The 16983-nt window shown below is 40.1% G+C and overlaps 5 protein-coding genes across 5 annotated transcripts; 3 read left to right on the top strand and 2 right to left on the bottom strand.

The window, feature by feature from the left end:
* Positions 1 to 153: 153 nt before the first annotated feature.
* Positions 154 to 6374, top strand: LOC109539788 (regulator of nonsense transcripts 1 homolog). Its single transcript, XM_019907774.2, has 19 exons — positions 154 to 525; positions 862 to 1086; positions 1145 to 1324; positions 1381 to 1593; positions 1651 to 1871; positions 2004 to 2174; positions 2234 to 2442; positions 2502 to 2655; positions 2719 to 2877; positions 2929 to 3061; positions 3120 to 3358; positions 3417 to 3593; positions 3645 to 3836; positions 3892 to 4051; positions 4116 to 4273; positions 4335 to 4463; positions 4806 to 4966; positions 5023 to 5236; positions 5300 to 6374. Exons 1-19 carry the CDS (start codon positions 346 to 348, stop codon positions 5343 to 5345), a joined length of 3321 nt encoding a protein of 1106 aa, XP_019763333.1. The 5' UTR covers positions 154 to 345; the 3' UTR covers positions 5346 to 6374.
* An 895-nt stretch (positions 6375 to 7269) lies between these two features.
* LOC109539785 (RING-box protein 2) lies at positions 7270 to 7843 on the bottom strand. Its single transcript, XM_019907769.2, has 2 exons — positions 7619 to 7843; positions 7270 to 7555 (listed from the first exon to the last, which is right to left on the bottom strand). The coding sequence occupies exons 1-2, from the start codon at positions 7747 to 7749 to the stop codon at positions 7360 to 7362; spliced, it is 327 nt and encodes a 108-aa protein (XP_019763328.1). The 5' UTR covers positions 7750 to 7843; the 3' UTR covers positions 7270 to 7359.
* Positions 7844 to 8094: 251 nt separating this feature from the next.
* LOC109539806 (RING finger protein 37) lies at positions 8095 to 10221 on the top strand. Its single transcript, XM_019907802.2, has 2 exons — positions 8095 to 8247; positions 8914 to 10221. Exon 2 carries the CDS (start codon positions 9027 to 9029, stop codon positions 10215 to 10217), a length of 1191 nt encoding a protein of 396 aa, XP_019763361.1. The 5' UTR covers positions 8095 to 8247; positions 8914 to 9026; the 3' UTR covers positions 10218 to 10221.
* A 34-nt stretch (positions 10222 to 10255) lies between these two features.
* On the bottom strand, positions 10256 to 13746 carry LOC109539804 (negative elongation factor A). Its single transcript, XM_019907800.2, has 9 exons — positions 13465 to 13746; positions 12589 to 12843; positions 12329 to 12506; positions 12084 to 12275; positions 11859 to 12026; positions 11618 to 11802; positions 11442 to 11562; positions 11228 to 11379; positions 10256 to 11168 (listed from the first exon to the last, which is right to left on the bottom strand). The coding sequence occupies exons 1-9, from the start codon at positions 13672 to 13674 to the stop codon at positions 10848 to 10850; spliced, it is 1782 nt and encodes a 593-aa protein (XP_019763359.1). The 5' UTR covers positions 13675 to 13746; the 3' UTR covers positions 10256 to 10847.
* A 294-nt stretch (positions 13747 to 14040) lies between these two features.
* On the top strand, positions 14041 to 16846 carry LOC109539805 (serine/threonine-protein kinase PAK 2). The gene is made up of 8 exons (XM_019907801.2): positions 14041 to 14432; positions 14491 to 14833; positions 14892 to 15148; positions 15205 to 15357; positions 15416 to 15552; positions 15623 to 15765; positions 15823 to 15992; positions 16057 to 16846. Exons 1-8 carry the CDS (start codon positions 14369 to 14371, stop codon positions 16257 to 16259), a joined length of 1470 nt encoding a protein of 489 aa, XP_019763360.1. The 5' UTR covers positions 14041 to 14368; the 3' UTR covers positions 16260 to 16846.
* Positions 16847 to 16983: the final 137 nt, after the last annotated feature.

Below are 16983 nucleotides of genomic sequence, written 5' to 3'. Positions count from 1 at the left end.
TAAACCTTTAAATTTAAAACCGCCAATATTAATGAGTAATTTTAGTTACTAGTATTTAATTTCGAAGCTGCTTTTATCAAAAGTTTAGTCATCCAGGGCGAAATCAGTGATCAAATAATTTCAAATTGGCGCCAAAAAAACAGGAAGTGCCGCTGACGAAACAAATGACTAATCGTAGATGTCATGGCGCTTAATGTCGGCTGTTATCCCAGAAATTTCGAAAGATCAACGTGTGTGCAGTGGATGAAAACACTTTCTCTGTATATCGCGCTATTTGTTCAGTAGTTACAGTTTACCAGTTGAACGGGTTAACTAGACAGTTGCTGAAGAAAAAAACGGGCAGGTATGAGTGTCGACGCGTATGGACCGAGCTCCCAAACGCTCACGTTTTTGGACACTGAAGAGGCTGATTTGATTGGGGCTGACACCCAGGGCTCCGAATGTGACTTTACGGATTTCACGATTCCTTCGCAAACGCAGGCTTCGCAACACGATCATGCAGGCCCCAAAGTACAAGCAGTGCAGGTTTGTAAGGTTAAGATTATTCAAGGTCGAAAAATGCTTCCTTTATCATGCCTGTGTGAAGAAGCATGCATTTAATTCAATCCTCCAAGCCCTAATTCCTATGGGTTTAATCAAAAATCATTTACAATCTGGATTGTTCTTCAAATTTAGGATGTTTCGAAAGGCCAAATTTCCTCACGTTTTTTCATTAGGAATTGATACTGAGTGCGCTTTTTTAAACAACGAATGAATTTCTTGTCCAAATCCTTTAGATAGATGATAGGGCGGTCTCACATAATAGCTTTACTTTGAAGAATTACCGCCCTATTTGCTCACATACTCGGTAATCATTTTCAGATGAACAACAACATCAGTAAAATCGTAACAACCACCCAAATTCTTGGCGAACTGCAATTTGAAGAGGAGGATGAAGAGTTTTACAACAGCCGAGAGCTGCCAGACTTTGCCTGCAAGTACTGCGGCATCCATGAGCCCCATTGCGTTGTTATGTGCAACATTTGCAAAAAGTGGTTCTGCAATGGCAGAGGGAACACGTCCGGAAGCCATATAATTAATCATTTGGTAATTAATCTGTGGGATTTGCCTTTCTCAGTCAATTAATTCGATTGGGTTGATTTAGGTCCGAGCTAAGCATAAGGAAGTGACTCTGCACAGAGACGGTCCCTTAGGGGAAACCATATTGGAATGCTACAGCTGCGGAGTGAGGAATGTTTTTGTGTTGGGATTTATTCCCGCCAAGGCCGATTCGGTTGTAGTGCTGCTTTGCAGGCAGCCTTGTGCGGCACAGAATTCCCTTAAGGTATATTTTCTAGTGATGATCAGTAGCTTTATCAGAAACATGCATTTTGCCCGCAGGACATGAACTGGGACCAAGAACAATGGAAGCCACTGATTGCGGATCGCTGCTTTTTAACATGGCTGGTAAAGATTCCTTCAGAACAGGAGCAGCTTAGGGCCCGTCAGATTTCCGCCCAGCAAATCAACAAGCTGGAAGAGCTTTGGAAGGAAAATGTCGATGCAACTTTCCAGGATCTGGAAAAGCCAGGCGTGGACGAGGAACCTCAACAGGTATTTCTTATGGCTTTTTTCATCAAAGGGTTTTCTTGAAAGTTGTGCCATTTCAAGGTTTTGCTCCGTTATGAGGATGGCTACCAGTATCAGAATATTTTCGGTCCCCTGGTAAAGTTGGAGGCTGATTATGATAAGAGGTTGAAAGAGTCTCAGACCCAGGAAAACATCGAAGTCAGATGGGATGTTGGGCTAAATAAAAAAACCATCGCATATTTCACTCTTGCCAAAACTGACGGCGACATGAAACTGATGCATGGGGATGAGTTACGACTAAGGTAAGTTGAACTCCTGAGCCGAGCAAACCACATCTGAAAATGCGATTTACTCGTGCTTGCGAAATGTTAGATAGAAAATATTCTCCTCTGTGGCCTGAAAAACTCGTCAGTTTAAAACGCTTATTCGTTTAGATACGTTGGCGAGGTGCATAAATCATGGGCCGGAGTAGGTCATGTGATTAAAGTGCCTGACAACTATGGAGAAGATATAGGAATCGAGCTGAAGAACGGCTCTGGAGCCCCCACTGAGTGCACAAGCAATTTTGTGGTAGACTTTATATGGAAGAGCACAAGCTTTGATCGGTAATTGCCATTAAAGCGAAATTTACAAACCATCAACAAGAATTTATTAACTATTTCAGAATGCAGTTGGCTCTTCGAAAATTTGCAGTGGACGACACGTCAGTGTCGGCCTACATCTATCACCGTTTGCTCGGTCATGAAGTCGAAGAAGTCTTGTTTCGCTGTCATTTGCCGAAGCATTTTTCTGCGCCTAATTTGCCCGATTTGAACCGGTCGCAAGTGTATGCAGTTAAACATGCCCTGCAAAGACCCTTGTCTCTCATTCAAGGTACCTTTAGCAACATGTTAATAAATCGGTTGCCTTTACCTATTTGCGTAATGTTTCAGGCCCACCAGGAACCGGCAAAACTGTGACATCGGCCACCATCGTGTACCAATTGGTGAAACAAAATGGGGGCCCTGTTTTGGTATGTGCCCCAAGCAACACCGCAGTGGATCAACTGACGGAGAAGATCCACAAAACCGACCTAAAGGTTGTAAGGTGCAGTACAGTTAAAATTTTATTGTGTACGTTTTGTACCTACGTAAAATGTTTCAATTGCAGGTTGTGCGCCAAGTCGCGGGAAGCTATCGATTCTCCAGTCAGTTTCTTGGCGCTCCACAATCAAATCAGAAAAATGGAAGGCAACACAGAACTGCAAAAATTGCAACAGCTTAAAGATGAAACCGGAGAATTATCCAGTATGGATGAGAAACGATACAGGTAAGCAACTCGCAATCGGTTTCCCAATTTAAATGTGTTATTCTTTCAAAGGATGTTGAAAAAACTGGCTGAAAAAGAATTGCTGGAAGCGGCTGATGTAATTTGTTGTACATGTGTTGGTGCTGGTGATCCCCGTTTGATCAGACTCAAGTTTCATTCAATTTTAATTGATGAAAGCATGCAGGTGCGTCTAAGCGCTTCAATATTTGTTTATTTTACTGGAATATTGTGCGATTATTCAGGCCACTGAACCTGAGTGTATGGTGCCAGTCGTTCTGGGAGTAAAACAGCTGATTTTGGTTGGAGATCATTGTCAATTAGGACCAGTGGTGATGTGCAAGAAAGCCGCAAGAGCTGGCTTATCACAGTCCCTATTCGAACGACTGGTGGTTCTGGGTATTAGGCCTTTTAGATTGGAGGTTCAGTATCGAATGCACCCAGAATTATCCCGGTTTCCATCCGATTTCTTCTATGAAGGAAGGTACGAGTATTGACTCGAATTGCAACTGGTGCGTATTTTATGTATGTTGTGGTTGTAGTTTGCAAAATGGTGTTAGCGCTGAAGAACGGAAGCTGTTGAAAATTGACTTTCCGTGGCCCATTCAAGATAGGCCGATGTTCTTCCTTGTGACGCAAGGCCAGGAAGAGATTGCCGGTAGTGGAACCAGTTATCTGAACAGAACTGAAGCTTCCAATGTAGAAAAAATCGCTACCAGGTAGTATTCACTGTCTTAAATTTGGAGCAGAACTTTGAGGTGGATTTCTAGGTTTTTGCGAGCCGGCATCAAACCCGAACAGATCGGAGTCATTACACCATATGAGGGACAACGGGCTTATCTGGTACAGTACATGCTCTATCAAGGATCACTCCATAGCAAGCTCTATCAGGAGATTGAGATTGCGAGTGTAGACGCCTTTCAGGGAAGAGAGAAAGACATTATAATCATGTCCTGTGTCCGGTTAGTGCCAAAGCAGCCTTTTTAATATCGATGATGCTCATTAAAGGTCTTCCAGGAGTAACGAGCATCAAGGAATCGGGTTCCTGAATGATCCCAGGCGTTTAAATGTTGCCTTAACCAGAGCTAAATATGGCATTATCATTGTAGGAAATCCGAAAGTTCTTTCAAAGCAACCCTTATGGAACCATCTATTGTCTTTTTACAAGGAACAAAAGGTAAAGCTTTATCGCATTAGATTTGTTGGCGTTAATTTTTGCTAATAAATCATCTTCAAACTAGGTTTTGGTGGAAGGCCCATTGACAAATATGAAGGAGTCTCTGATACAATTCGCCAAGCCGAAAAAACTGACCAACTCGGACAATCCCGGGAGTCACTTTATGTCTACGTCAATGTTCGATGCCCGGGAAGCGATGGTTCCCGGTTCTGTATATGATAGGTAAAGTTTGCTTTAAAACTGTGGTTCATTGTATGTGATTTTAATCAGTTTCATTTTGCAGAACGAATTCTAATATGAATGGAAACGGGCCTTTCGGTAATTTGGGTACTGGTTTTCAACCAAACCGCCCAATGCAGATGGACATGTTTGGTCGGACTCATGACCCCATTGGCTACATTGCTCCCGACAGGTATTATCAGTTGTTATCATTATTAATTATTCTAAATCAAATTAATTCCTGGGTTTCAGTCATTTATTGTCTCTATTTATCAATCAAAATACGTTTCGGTGTATTTTTCACGCACATTTGGCACGCAAAAGGGCATGCCAAGGCTTAAAGCAGCAACAACGCTACACATAAAAACTGATGATGGTGGAAAAATACACCGAAACGTATTTTGATTGATAAATAGAGACAATAAATGACTGACACCCAGGAATCAATTTGATTTGGAATTGAAACACAGTCAGGAAAGTATATACAATTAATTATTCGGCCGATCAAATTACTTAAATGGCGTTTTCTTTATAGGGCTCAAACGGGTCTGACTTTGCCGGTGCCATTGGGCATGTTCATGAATATGGCACACGTTCCGCCCAGATTCTACAATCAGCACCAACAGGCGATGCAAGCCCGGGAACAACAGCAAAATCCCAGAGGGCAAAATAGACGACCGCCTCAAAGGCAGAAAAGTAATGAGTGTTATGTCAAAGTTGCGATTTCTTGCTCACTGATTGATTTTGTTTAGGTAAGAACCTAAGTCAGGACCAGACGCAGCCGTTCAGCCAAAGTCTTCAGTTTACTCAAGGCGGCATGTCCCAACCAGGACTATCCCAACCTGGCTTCAGCCTTTCCCAACCGGGCTTGAGTCAAGCCGAACTCAGCCAGGATCTGTATATGGCCGAATATCAAAGCCAAATGGACGGACTGCTGTCGCAAGACTCGACTTATCAGGGTGATAGGTAAGTTTAATTTTTATTTCGGTGTTTTATAGATGCGATTTTATGAAAAATGTATTGCTTTAGGTCCGCATTTTACCAACCGAGCGCTCAGTTTTCGCAGCCGTACTGATACAACAGGTCCTAAGAATACCAAGGATACGCGGAAGCGACATGTTGAACAGAAAAGCAAATCAAAAATTAGACAGTGAGAAATCGAATCGTAAATTGACAGCAAAACATCAGAAATATTACGAGAAATCAATGCGTAAAAGGATGAAACATCTAAACAAAAAAACAACTAATCAAGGAGAAGAAAGGAAACAATTCAGTAGACAAATATCGACGACGAAGTGAAATGAAAAAATTGTTTTCTTAAAATCCGTAAAAGTGGCAATACGAAATAGTTTACGCAAAACTAAAAGGTGTATTGATTTACTTTAAGTCAATTCACTCGAACCATACATTGAAACGGGTTTATAAACGTTTTTGTGTACGGCGTTTAGGCGTTTAGTTAATATGCTTTTTCCTTCTTACTTAGTTATTATTAATTCGGTTTGAGTAAGGGACATTTATTTTGTATCCTATTCATCGGGAAAATGGATTCCAATGATCAATTGGAGGAATACGAAATGAGTGTAACTGTAAATATTTAAGTGAGACAGCTGGTATTGGATAAATTTATTGTGGAATCAATCATTTGATCATTATAGGTCAGAATTAATTGAGAGTGAATATTTAGTTTTCGTGCCGAATGGCCTTTGTGCCAGTTACTTGTTTCTTTTTATCTACATCCCTTTCATGGCAAATTGCGTTTCAGCATTACCAGATTTGTCTCTAGGTTCAGGCTTATATAGTTTAAAATTACTGCTTTTCATTTATCGTCTAACGCTAGAAAGTAACTAAAGCCACTTGTAGGTCAGAGCTCTAGAACAAGTACATTTTCAATAATTTGATATAAATAATACTGGAAAATTATTTCTTAAATTATCAACTGCATGTAATTGATGACAAAAAGTGTTTAATTTTTAGATACTCTGCTGGCTTTTTTGTAATGTTGCGCTGTTTTTTGGGTATTCCAGTTTTATTTAGCTCTACCCAAGTGGTTTGCTCATAAGCAAACTATTCATGAGACTAATAAATGCAAGCAAAATAAACAGTCCGTTTGCAAATTATTTTAACCCTTTTCTGTTTTTGGAATGAGAATTGTTCCACATGGTTCCATTAGCCCACTATCGAAGCTTACGAGGAGTTTGTAAGTGGTTTTGCTATTTTTTCGCGCAATGTGAAGTGCTATATTTTGTTCCACTTCATTCTGGAACTATTTAAGGATGTATATTTTTTTGCAAATACGTCCGCTTGATTCTACTTGAAACGTGTAAATCAACTCAGGGATATGTAGAAAAAATACAGTCTTCTGTTGTCTATGAAATTAGAAAAATTATCGTCGTTTTGTGCAAGGGTGGCGTAAGATTATTGCAAAGTTTCAGGTTTTCTGTCCCGTTTAGCATGTTTCTCGGAAGCAAAATGAGCAAGAACGCTCGTTTTTACATCATTCCAGATATAACTAAATGGCCTTTACTCGAAGTTTCTCAAGAACCATTCGAGCCACAGAATTCGAGTAGTTTTGACCCAGAAAGTGAAAGTTGGATATCAGACACTTAGGTGCAAGATTATGCCAACATTTCATGTTTTCCGTCCCGTTTTTGCTCATTTCTCAGAGGCAAAATGAGCAAGAACGCTCATTTGTACGTCATTCTAGAAAGAAATAAATGGCCTTTTTAGCAAGTGAACCATCGATAAGGAAATGTTGGCAGTTTTCTCAAAAAATGCTTGAATTCAAGAAGTTTTAGATTTGCGTGGTTTTTTTTGAGTTGCAAAATCCACTTGAACATGACGCTGCTTTTTTCGAAGTTTCTCAAGAACCATGCGAGCCACAGAATTCGTTTTGGCATCGTTGGATAGATAATTGAATCCCCCCCGGGATCCGCCCTTGAATCAACTACTAAATACTGAATATTTACATACTTTTTTAAAGCCAAAAATTTTTGATTTGATTTGATTTGATCATTATTTAATATCGTACAGATCCTTTCCCGGACAAAATATGGGAACAACTTTCCAACATGTTACTTTTGGGTCTTGAACTATTTCCCCATTCGTTGAATGGACCATTCTTGCTGACATAGAGGACATCGGTTGTTCTGTTTCACCCACAAAGACATACAACAGTAATGAAATGAGTGATTACATTCACCCCACACCACTACACAGTCCTGCTTTCCATACGAATCCTTTTTGCTCTCGGCCTGGCATCTCAAGCAAGCATCCATAACTTGCACTCTACAACATATCAAATAAATTTAATGATCATAACAAAGTAACATTGATAAATAAGGAATTTACCTGCAAATAGCACAAGTGTCACACTCTACGTCCCAACTCCACATTGCAACGGCGTTCCATTTTTTTAACGTAAACATTTTGTCTGGCCTTTGGTTCTCGTCTATTCGCTCGTTATCGTTTTCATCAGCCATTCCCAATGTTTCTTTTTAGATCTTTTTTGCGAATTGTTGATGTTTAACTTCACAACTTTTAGGTTAATTAGGACATGTGTCAAAACAAACGCTGTTGCCGGGTTTCAATAAAATGCAGTTTTTGAATTTTGATAACTGCCTATTTTATATAAATTAATTTTTACAATACAATGTTTTCAATTACAACATAATTATTAAACATCATAATACAATCCTAAACAATTTAATGGTGCTGGAATTACATAAAATATTAAATTTGGTACATTTAACTCCCTGTTAGGCAACTGATCAGACTTCCAGAAAAGCGCCCTCTTTTTTAAGATTTGATTTATTTTAAAAGTCAAAACTTGTCTTCACAAAATATCCCCCTAGGGGGTATGTTCTGTGCTTGTCTTTATCTATGAGTCAAAAATGGCAGCCTGAAATGTAAAGGTGCTAAAAACTGTTGTGTTTTTTTATCAAATCGGTTAGTAAAACCCACTGTAAGCATGGGAAAAGGTAAGCAGACCAACCATATTTATTCGCTGATTCAGTGTGGGTAAGTTCTGGTGTACATTAGATATAGTGTTGTTTACATCTGCTTATGGAACTTGTTTTAAATCTGTTCTTAAAAACTTTGATTAATTTCAATTTTTCTTCACCCTAACTGAGGGATGAATTATCAGCTCAAAGTGTTTGCAAGATTTTATTGATAATAAATGTGAATTCCTAGTGAACTAGTTGTATAAGCAAGAAACGAGTCATAATGTGCGAACACATCGCACTATCTAATGTTTAAATATTAGAGAATATGAGTGGATAAACTAAATAAATTAAATGAATAAATGCAACAATTAATAGTAGGAAGGATCACAAACTGGCTCGGAGTCAAATTTAACTGTCTACCCAAAACAATGCTCTTCATGCAGTTGCTACTTTTTGTTAAACAAAAACAGAAAATATGTTTTTGACTGAAGAAAAACTGCACACAAATGCAAACATTAGCAAAACTCACTATTGCCGATTTGCTTTCATCAACTATAAAACAGCACAAGTGCTGCGTTCCAGAATTAAAGTATTCTCCTAACTAGCTCCACTAATGTACGCCAGACTTTTTCCGCAACCTTATAAAAACCCTGTTTAAACCGGTGAGTTCTCTTTTCCAATTCCACACTGCTTTTCCAGAGCCTCTCTAGTTACTCCAAAATCTGCAATAAACCAGCAAACGCCCAAGGAAAATTGTCAAGAATCATAGCCACTATCCCAATAATTAGTAGAATTAAGTAATTTCCTACAAAATGTTTAACTTTTTGGATAGTAAATTGTTGCCAAAGATTCTTCTTAAGCCATTGGCAACTGATAGTTATGAAGCGGACAATTTAATAAGCACTGATTTTTCGAGTAAAGCTCGAGGTTTTATAGCGTATCCTTCAATCAAACCGCCTGTGGAATTGGAATTTGAATTTTTATGTGAAGTAAATATTGCGTATATTGTTCTAAACACTTCGGTGGGCAACCACAGATGTTCAGGCATTGAACTCTTTGCCAAGAATTCGACTGGCGAGTATTGTTCAATCGCTAGGGCTGTTTATGAGGCTCCTATTGTGATTTTTTGCAACAAGAGGGACTATTCGATGTCAAACCCTCCTCCTTGTCGTTTTTCCAAAAGTACCACAGAGCTGAATTTTCTGAAAGGTTGCGCCTTTAAGTTTTTCCTGAACGCTGCAGGCCTGAAAATTGTCATATTTAGGACCCAAAGGTCAGTACCCTGCTTAGCGTCGGTGGAAGTTTGGGGAAAACCAGCAAGATCTTGCTCTCAAAAGACTGTTGATACTGTACAACGACTTGTTATTGAAAAAATCTCCGCTGTAGAGCCTGTAGAAGCTGAAACGGTGCAATTTAAAATCCCTGGTGAATTTAAAGACGATCTAACGTATCAGCTAATGACTATTCCTTATACGTTACCCAGTGGAAAAACCGTGGATTATACCACTCTAGAGAAACACGTGGAAAGTGAAAAATCGTTCGGGAGGAAACCAGGCGATCCTTTCACAGGAATTAAATTCACGGAGACTTTGAAACCTGTGTTAAACGTGGCCTTAAAGAGTAGAATTGATATGTTCTTGTTGAGAAATAGTCACGCGACTGAGACTTTTAATTTAAAAAGAACCTTAGGACTAGGCAATGCACCTAAAAGGCTTAAAGGCCCCATAAGTAGCGACGAGCGAGAGTTAAACGGTGCTAGCACTGAGGTGGATATTTTAATACAAAAAGCCAAAACTGATCCGAATTTTACATCGTTTTCTAGTTCGAATGAATGTACTGAAAAACACTGCGCGTTTTGTAAGAAAACATTTCAGTCTTTGTATGAACTTCCGTGCAAGCATTTCTACTGCAGGAAGTGTTTATTGTCAATTTGCGCCGACTGTGTGTGTATGGAATGTAAAATAGTGTTTACCAAAAGGGATGTTAATAAAATTGATTTGTAATTAACAAATTGGTTTTATTTCACGTGAAAAACCGCTAATCGAAAAAAATACAATATATTCATTTCATATCAGTACTATATACAAAAGTTAGATATTTAACAATTTTACTACAAACAGGGAAATAAATACGTACAAATCCATCTTTTGCGGGTTATGTACAAGCAATTAAATGGCTTCGTGCCCCAACATTTAGACAATGTTAACTGTTTAGCAAATCTTTAAAATTCAATTGCACAAAAAAGCAATATCCACTAAGATTAAGACATTAGAACTGGATTGATAAAACCCGACAAACATTTCCAGAGGAAGAACAAGTAAATGTTACTCATCACACTAATAAAACGTGCGTTGTCAATGCTATTAACTAAATATTGTATTTTTACATCAGTCTTTTTGTATGTTTAAGCTAAAATTAAAACTATTTTCTTTTTTATATTTCGCCTTAACGGTTCGTGTAGTAATCAAGTGAGTGTTCGGGTTTCGTCACCTTAGATAAGCTTTATCTAATAAATATGGGTTTTCAATTCTTTACAAAATCATAGTAATTGGATGGTTGTGGAAAAATTTAAAGTTTTGCAACCACTATTAATCAGTTAATTCCTTACTCAAATCCATTTGTTTAAGCTTCAATCATACTAGTGCCGCTGCTGCCTGATTCTGTTGTAAATGCTCGATTTCGCTACTTATATGCCGGTATTTTTTTATCCGTTTCCATTCGCCGTTATTGTAGTTCATTTGGAAGTGGGTTTCGACTAGCATGTTGACGCAGGTATCGTCCGCTTGCATCACAGTCTCCTGGTCTTCAGACAGCTTTATCGTCACGATATTGCCGAGATGCGGGCACGGATTATCTCTCGAACCAGCCATGAAACCAAGGATCAGCGCCTTCTCTGGTCGAGTAACTTTATTCGCTGTCCTGAACATGTCCTGTGCTTCAAGCATTTGCTCTCGCTGAAAAATTGAAATGTTTGCGCTGGCAATTTTCTTTCAACAACAGAAACAATTCTCACCGTAAGAGCAAGTCCTCGTCTTTGCAGATTGTTTGCAGGCTGCGACTGTATCCTTATATGAGTCACTGTCTGTTGCGGCTGAGAAGGCCTCTGAGTTACAACCATCGGAGTTCCAGTAATGATTTGTTGAGTCTGGATTCCTGTGGCTTGATCTGAAAGAAAATTGCATATTTTTCTTCATTGCTTGCTTCTGAGTGCTAAATATGCGCCTTACCTGTGGTAATGATGGTTCGTTGTCCGTTTGGAGTTGTGGCCAGTAAGGGAGGAACCGGTCGCAGATTCTGGGCAGTAATGAACTGAGGAGTGACCATTTGCGGCGAAACCACTTGCTGTTGCTGAAAACGATCAAAATGTTTACTTCGGATGTGTTTTTCTATGAGCGAATCTTACCGGTTGTTGTTGCTGCACTTGAATGTGTTGAATCTGAGCGGGCTGTTGTTTGGCCAACTGAGGCGTGGCTGCTGGTAGCTGAGCTGTTTGGACTGCCGGTGTGGCCAAAAGAATGGCAGTTGTTTTAGGGGCAGCTGCAACTGGTGCGGACGGTGTGGCTGGGGCTGTAGACGTAAGACTCGCAGCTGAAGAATTTTAAATTGTTAAAATGGTTTAAATAACCGCGAACTCGCTCGCTTACAGGTCGTGGTAACGGCGGGTTGAGGAGTAGCAGGAGCGTAAGCGGGGGTGGCACTCCCCAATCCAGCAGCGTAATCCGGTGTACTCGAAGGCTCTTTCTTTGCGGGCGTCGGGCTTTGCAAGGCCTGGTTTTCCTGCTGCGCTTTCTTTGCTTGGTTTTCTTCCATTTCTGCTTGTTTGAAGACGCTTGATGCAAACCACTAACACTGCAAGTTGATCAACTCACCCTGCTGCTTCTTTCGCTTCTTCAAAGCGGCGTAGCCCAAGGGCTGATCGGCAATGTCCAGCAATTTTACGCCACCCTCTTTCCGCCCAGCTGGCGGTCGTGTTAGTGGCGGCCTATTCGCCATGTTGCTGGTCAGAGTGTTCGAGCGGAATCCTGGAGTTGGGACACGACTTGGGATGCCTTTCAAAGGCGCTACAAAACAACCAGCCGTGATTTAGTGAATTAACCGCGACAACAAAACGCACTTGTGTCGGTCATTTTTCTAGGCATTCCGCGGGACCTCACTGGAATAACGGGGGCGCTGGATTTTTTCAAATTGGAAGCTGCATCCGAGGATTTTTGCAATAAATCGGCCCTTAACAGGGCCGATTTCGGTTTCTTCTTGATTGTGAAGTGCTTGATTGGCTCGGGTTTGTGACCCACCTGTAGTCACGGGTGAACATTGCGTCAGGGTTGGTTCAGATTTTAAAAATCAAGCTGATTCGCGTTAATCCCAGTCACTTACCACTGAGATCAGGGCATTTTTATTCAGATAGTGGCACTCCATGGGTAGGATTGTGTGCTCGTTTTGTTTCTTCACGTGCTTCTTTAAGTCGGAAATGAGATCGCTGAAGATTTGCCGCACTTCTTCCACATCGACTATTTCCGTATTTAAAGAGCCGCTTGATGGGTAGGTTTTCAAAGTATCCGCAATCATTGCCACCCATAGTTCTGAGTCCTGCAATGCTACGTCGAGGATTTGCTCCAACTCGGATTTCCACTGAAAATTGTGTGATTTTTGTTGGAAATTGCACTGCACTAATTTTGCGAATGTTTTTTGCTAAGCATGGACGAATGGAACAGACAAATGCCCCGTGCAAATGACAATGAAAGCTAAATGAAAAGGGAACATTTATGATTGTGAAGCCCACATTGCATGAAATGCTGGCGTTGTTTTATCTCCATCGGCGAGCTCCTAAAATATCAAAATCTGAATGCTCTTTGCTACTTCGCTTTGCATCGTCAAGCCTGGGCTGGGAGCCCAACTGTAGAACCGAACCATTTGTTATTTATAACAACAGCATTTCAAGAATGTATTCAGTACTGCCTTAATGCTATTAATAGTTGTGAACAGTGGAATATTCGAAGATTAGGCCTTCCTAGCGAGAATGTGCCGCACATCGGAATGCGGGAACTGTTCAAAAGGGGGCAAACTCCCGCAGTTTGCCTCCAAACGTGCTCAGCCAAAGCTCAATAACGGTTTGCACATGGCAACTTCAAACCAGACAAGCTGAGAACGGCTGGAGTTTGCATTAGTGGGAAACTTGAATCTTCGTTAACCAACGGATGACACAAAACGCTATGCCCCATTGTTTAATGAATTCTAAAAACATAAACAGACCTCCTCCAAGTTTCTGCGCGGGATGTGAAAGAAACTCAGCAACAATTTGAGTTTCACTTGCGTCTGCAGATCAGGAAAGCACTCCTTGATGTTACGCAAAACTTCCAGGTTCAGCTGCGAACAAATCGAGCCTCCGGTCCATGAATCGTTTGAAATTCCCAATTTATTGTGAAGCCACAGCGAAGTATCGCTATCACGCACGTTCGCCATCTTTACAAGCACTGGCAGTTTGACAGATTTGACGTGATTGCTTTTGTTTTGTTGTTCACGGGCTACCAACCAGGAGCAGCTAAATACAGGACAGTCCAACGTTGCCGTTTACCACGATTGGTCATTTCTAATCTGCCGCCACTTTTATTCGTTGGCAGGTTGGCAGGCCACGAATTATTTGTGGAATTGTCTCTCGAAGGATTGAAGGACCCCAAAATGTGACTTTAAACTAGAAATTTAGCGATTGTAAAGGAAATGTGGTAAAAAATTGCAAATATCGTGGTAAGCGGCAACGTTGGACTGTCCGTTGTTTAGCTGCTCCTTACCAATCCAAGAAATACCATTCCATTTCTACGCCTAATGAAGCTGGTGTTCAACAATTTCTCCTACTTTATAACGTTAATTTAGGTTTAAGTTGCTCAATTACTCAGTATTTTAATAGTTTTCCCTTATCTCTAGGGAATGTTCAGTCTTAAGTTTAGGCCCCTGGTGGTGAATCACTGGCAAGGTCACCAAAGTCAAACGCCAACAAAAGGGTGTGTGTCATCTTTAAATTTTGTCAATTCTTTTCCGCGTTTTAACCTGCCTAATTAATTTATTCAGCTTTCCTTCTAATAATGTAGCTTTAACTCACTTTAACCAGTTTTGTTCAAAAATTCCGCTTTCCTTCAGTTGAATTTTGTTGCCACTCAAGATGAGTCTCCGAGATCTGTTTAGAAGAAAAAAGACCAGAGAAGAACCCACCGCTGCTATTATCGGTAAAATGCACCCAATTTCGCTTTATTTCCCCCCCAGGAAGGTTGTCGTCATTTCCAGGTACCCCCACAAATGTGAATCATGACATCCATGTTAGTGTGACTGAAGATGGGAGTCTGGAAGGATTGCCAGTCTCCTGGATTCGTCAGATTGGCACCCAAATCACTAAAGCCGAACAGAATCAGAATCCAGAGGTTGTCAAGAAGGTTCTTCAGTTTTACAATTTTTCCGTGAAGAAACATGGGGTGCAAGGACAGGAAATTAAGCATATCTTCACGGAGAGGGACATTGCTGAGGAGTCAAAGGAAATGGACTTGTACATGAAGTCCAAAGATGCCCACAAGAGCAAAGAATCCAATATATCTTCAGATGGCTCACAGAATTCCCTCATACACTTGGAGAAGTACGCCAAAACTTCCAAAAGAATGTGTTCTCAGATGTGCGAACTAACATCTTTTCAGTTCTAGAACAACGTTACCTCCAGTAGTTGCAAATAATGATCAGAATAACCTGCTGCAAACCAGAAATCTAGCGCAGAGCCTGGAAAATCTGGCAGTTGATTCCGAAGAAATTGAATATCGAAAACCAAGTATTACAGAGGAGGACTGGTATAGAAGAAGGTCTGGAATAACCGATAGTGACTACATGCGGGAAATTCGAAAAATCTGCAACCCGGGCGATCCCTACGATTTCTATGAGAAAACCTTGAAAGATTTGGGTTAGTTACAAATCGCCACCTTTACCAACCTGATAGTTACCCAAAGTGGCTTGCAGGTTCTGGAGCTTCAGGAATGGTGTTCGCTGCCACTGATAAGAAAACAGGAGACTTAGTTGCCATAAAAGACATCGATATGACCAAGCAGGCCAAAAAAGACCTGCTCCTGAGTGAAATTAAAATCATGAAAGATTTTAAGCACAAAAATTTAGGTAGCATCTCATTAATAATCGATTGTGGATTCTTTTGCAATGCTGCTGTATTTTCCAGTCAATTTCTTAGACGCTTTTGTGGTTAATTATGATCACTTGTGGGTTGTGATGGAGCTACTAGATGGAGGCCCACTCACCGATGTTGTTACCGAAACTGTTATGAAGGAGGGACAGATTGCTGCTGTTTGTTTTGAGGTGAAAAAACATGCTCATGGATTTTATATTGTCATTTGCGTCTATAAAAATACAATACTGTCTTTTCCAGGTTTTACAAGCTATCAATTACCTTCACAACCAAGGGACAATACACAGGGATATTAAGTCGGACAATGTGCTTTTGGGCATGGATGGCACAGTGAAAGTTACGGATTTTGGGTTTTGTGCCAACGTTATCGGAAATGAGCAAAGGTAATGAGTAAATCGCATTTTTACGTAGCTTGAAAGATCGTTTTTTTGCCATGGCAGGGAGACAATGGTGGGCACTCCATACTGGATGGCTCCTGAGGTGGTGACAAGACAGAAATATGGTAGGAAAGTGGATATTTGGAGCCTGGGAATCATGATTGTCGAAATGTTAGATGGCGAACCGCCTTACTTGAGAGAGCCACCAATTAGGGCACTTTATTTAATTACAGGTAAGGGATTGAGGAAGATTATTTGCACGTTGTTTTCGTTGACTTCGGACTTAACTTTTTGCAGCAAATGGAAGACCAAAAATTGCTCGTTGGGATGTGTGTTCGCCTAAACTGCAAGATTTTATTGATCAATGTTTGCAAGTTGAAGTTGATAATCGAGCAACTGCTCATGAGCTACTACAACACGAGTTCCTTCAGGAGCGAATGGAACTGCGAAGTTTAACACCCCTGATACGAGCTGCTAAAAGGCTTTTACACAAAAATTGAAGTATCTATTCGTGATTTTACCTGCCTACAATTCGTTTTGTTGAATCAATCGCCTTCACTGTTGCCTCAAATCAATATTGTTACTGTTTTCTAGTGACAAAAAAATCCATATTTTATATTTCACTCTTCGAATTGTCACCATGGTTAAGTAATCGGATCGGCCGATTTCTTATTGGTTTATAATGAAGCAATATTAGGTTTAAGATAGAAAGACAATTAATGGGTCCAAAACTATTGCATTTAAATACTTAAGGCAAGACTGATGAAATTGAATGAAGTGAAAAACAATATTTTTTAAATAATTTTACAATATTTTTACCGCAATATATGTATATGTATATATCTATTTTTTATCGTTGACATATTCTATAAAAGTATGTCGGTTGAAAGTCCAAATACTACGCAATAATTCAGTGTTGTGTAAGATTTTTTTAGCGCCAATTGCGTCTCGATGGAGCTTGAAAGTGGATTTTCATTGGGTCGCTATTAGCGCATTTTTCAGATACTTTTTAATTCTGGTTTTGTGTGATTGCAATTGTTTTTATGATTAGCCATGGAATATAATTTAAACCAACCGAACACGAAAATGAGAGAGTTTTATTGTCGACTGTAATTTGCCCTTTCGTTGTCGGTTAAATGGAGGAAGGAAAATTTGCAGATTTTAAGTCGCCAATTATTCGAACGATGGTGGATTAGTAGGGAGTTGATTTGATTTCAGGACAAG

This window comes from Dendroctonus ponderosae, unplaced genomic scaffold (genome assembly GCF_020466585.1).
Source record: "Dendroctonus ponderosae isolate FM_Combo_2020 unplaced genomic scaffold, Dpon_F_20191213v2 Dpon_F_20191213_7, whole genome shotgun sequence".
Taxonomy (NCBI): domain Eukaryota; kingdom Metazoa; phylum Arthropoda; class Insecta; order Coleoptera; family Curculionidae; genus Dendroctonus; species Dendroctonus ponderosae.
This window is presented reverse-complemented; position numbering and strand designations above follow the sequence as displayed.

What these genes read in the sequence shown, in the direction of transcription:
- LOC109539788 (XM_019907774.2), top strand. Translation starts at nt 346, where the DNA reads ATGAGTGTCGACGCGTATGGACCGAGCTCCCAAACGCTCACGTTTTTG. An exon ending in CCAAAGTACAAGCAGTGCAG is followed by an intron (nt 526 to 861) that starts GTTTGTAAGGTT and finishes AATCATTTTCAG; the next exon opens with ATGAACAACAACATCAGTAA. An exon ending in ATGGATGAGAAACGATACAG is followed by an intron (nt 2,878 to 2,928) that starts GTAAGCAACTCG and finishes ATTCTTTCAAAG; the next exon opens with GATGTTGAAAAAACTGGCTG.
- LOC109539785 (XM_019907769.2), bottom strand. Translation starts at nt 7,749, where the DNA reads ATGGCTGATGAAAACGATAACGAGCGAATAGACGAGAACCAAAGGCCA. An exon ending in GACACTTGTGCTATTTGCAG is followed by an intron (nt 7,556 to 7,618) that starts GTAAATTCCTTA and finishes GATATGTTGTAG; the next exon opens with AGTGCAAGTTATGGATGCTT.
- LOC109539806 (XM_019907802.2), top strand. Translation starts at nt 9,027, where the DNA reads ATGTTTAACTTTTTGGATAGTAAATTGTTGCCAAAGATTCTTCTTAAG.
- LOC109539804 (XM_019907800.2), bottom strand. Translation starts at nt 13,674, where the DNA reads ATGGCGAACGTGCGTGATAGCGATACTTCGCTGTGGCTTCACAATAAA. An exon ending in AAAATGCCCTGATCTCAGTG is followed by an intron (nt 12,507 to 12,588) that starts GTAAGTGACTGG and finishes CCGTGACTACAG; the next exon opens with GTGGGTCACAAACCCGAGCC. An exon ending in GACGAGGACTTGCTCTTACG is followed by an intron (nt 11,169 to 11,227) that starts GTGAGAATTGTT and finishes TCAATTTTTCAG; the next exon opens with CGAGAGCAAATGCTTGAAGC.
- LOC109539805 (XM_019907801.2), top strand. Translation starts at nt 14,369, where the DNA reads ATGAGTCTCCGAGATCTGTTTAGAAGAAAAAAGACCAGAGAAGAACCC. An exon ending in GAAAACCTTGAAAGATTTGG is followed by an intron (nt 15,149 to 15,204) that starts GTTAGTTACAAA and finishes AGTGGCTTGCAG; the next exon opens with GTTCTGGAGCTTCAGGAATG. An exon ending in TTGCTGCTGTTTGTTTTGAG is followed by an intron (nt 15,553 to 15,622) that starts GTGAAAAAACAT and finishes TGTCTTTTCCAG; the next exon opens with GTTTTACAAGCTATCAATTA.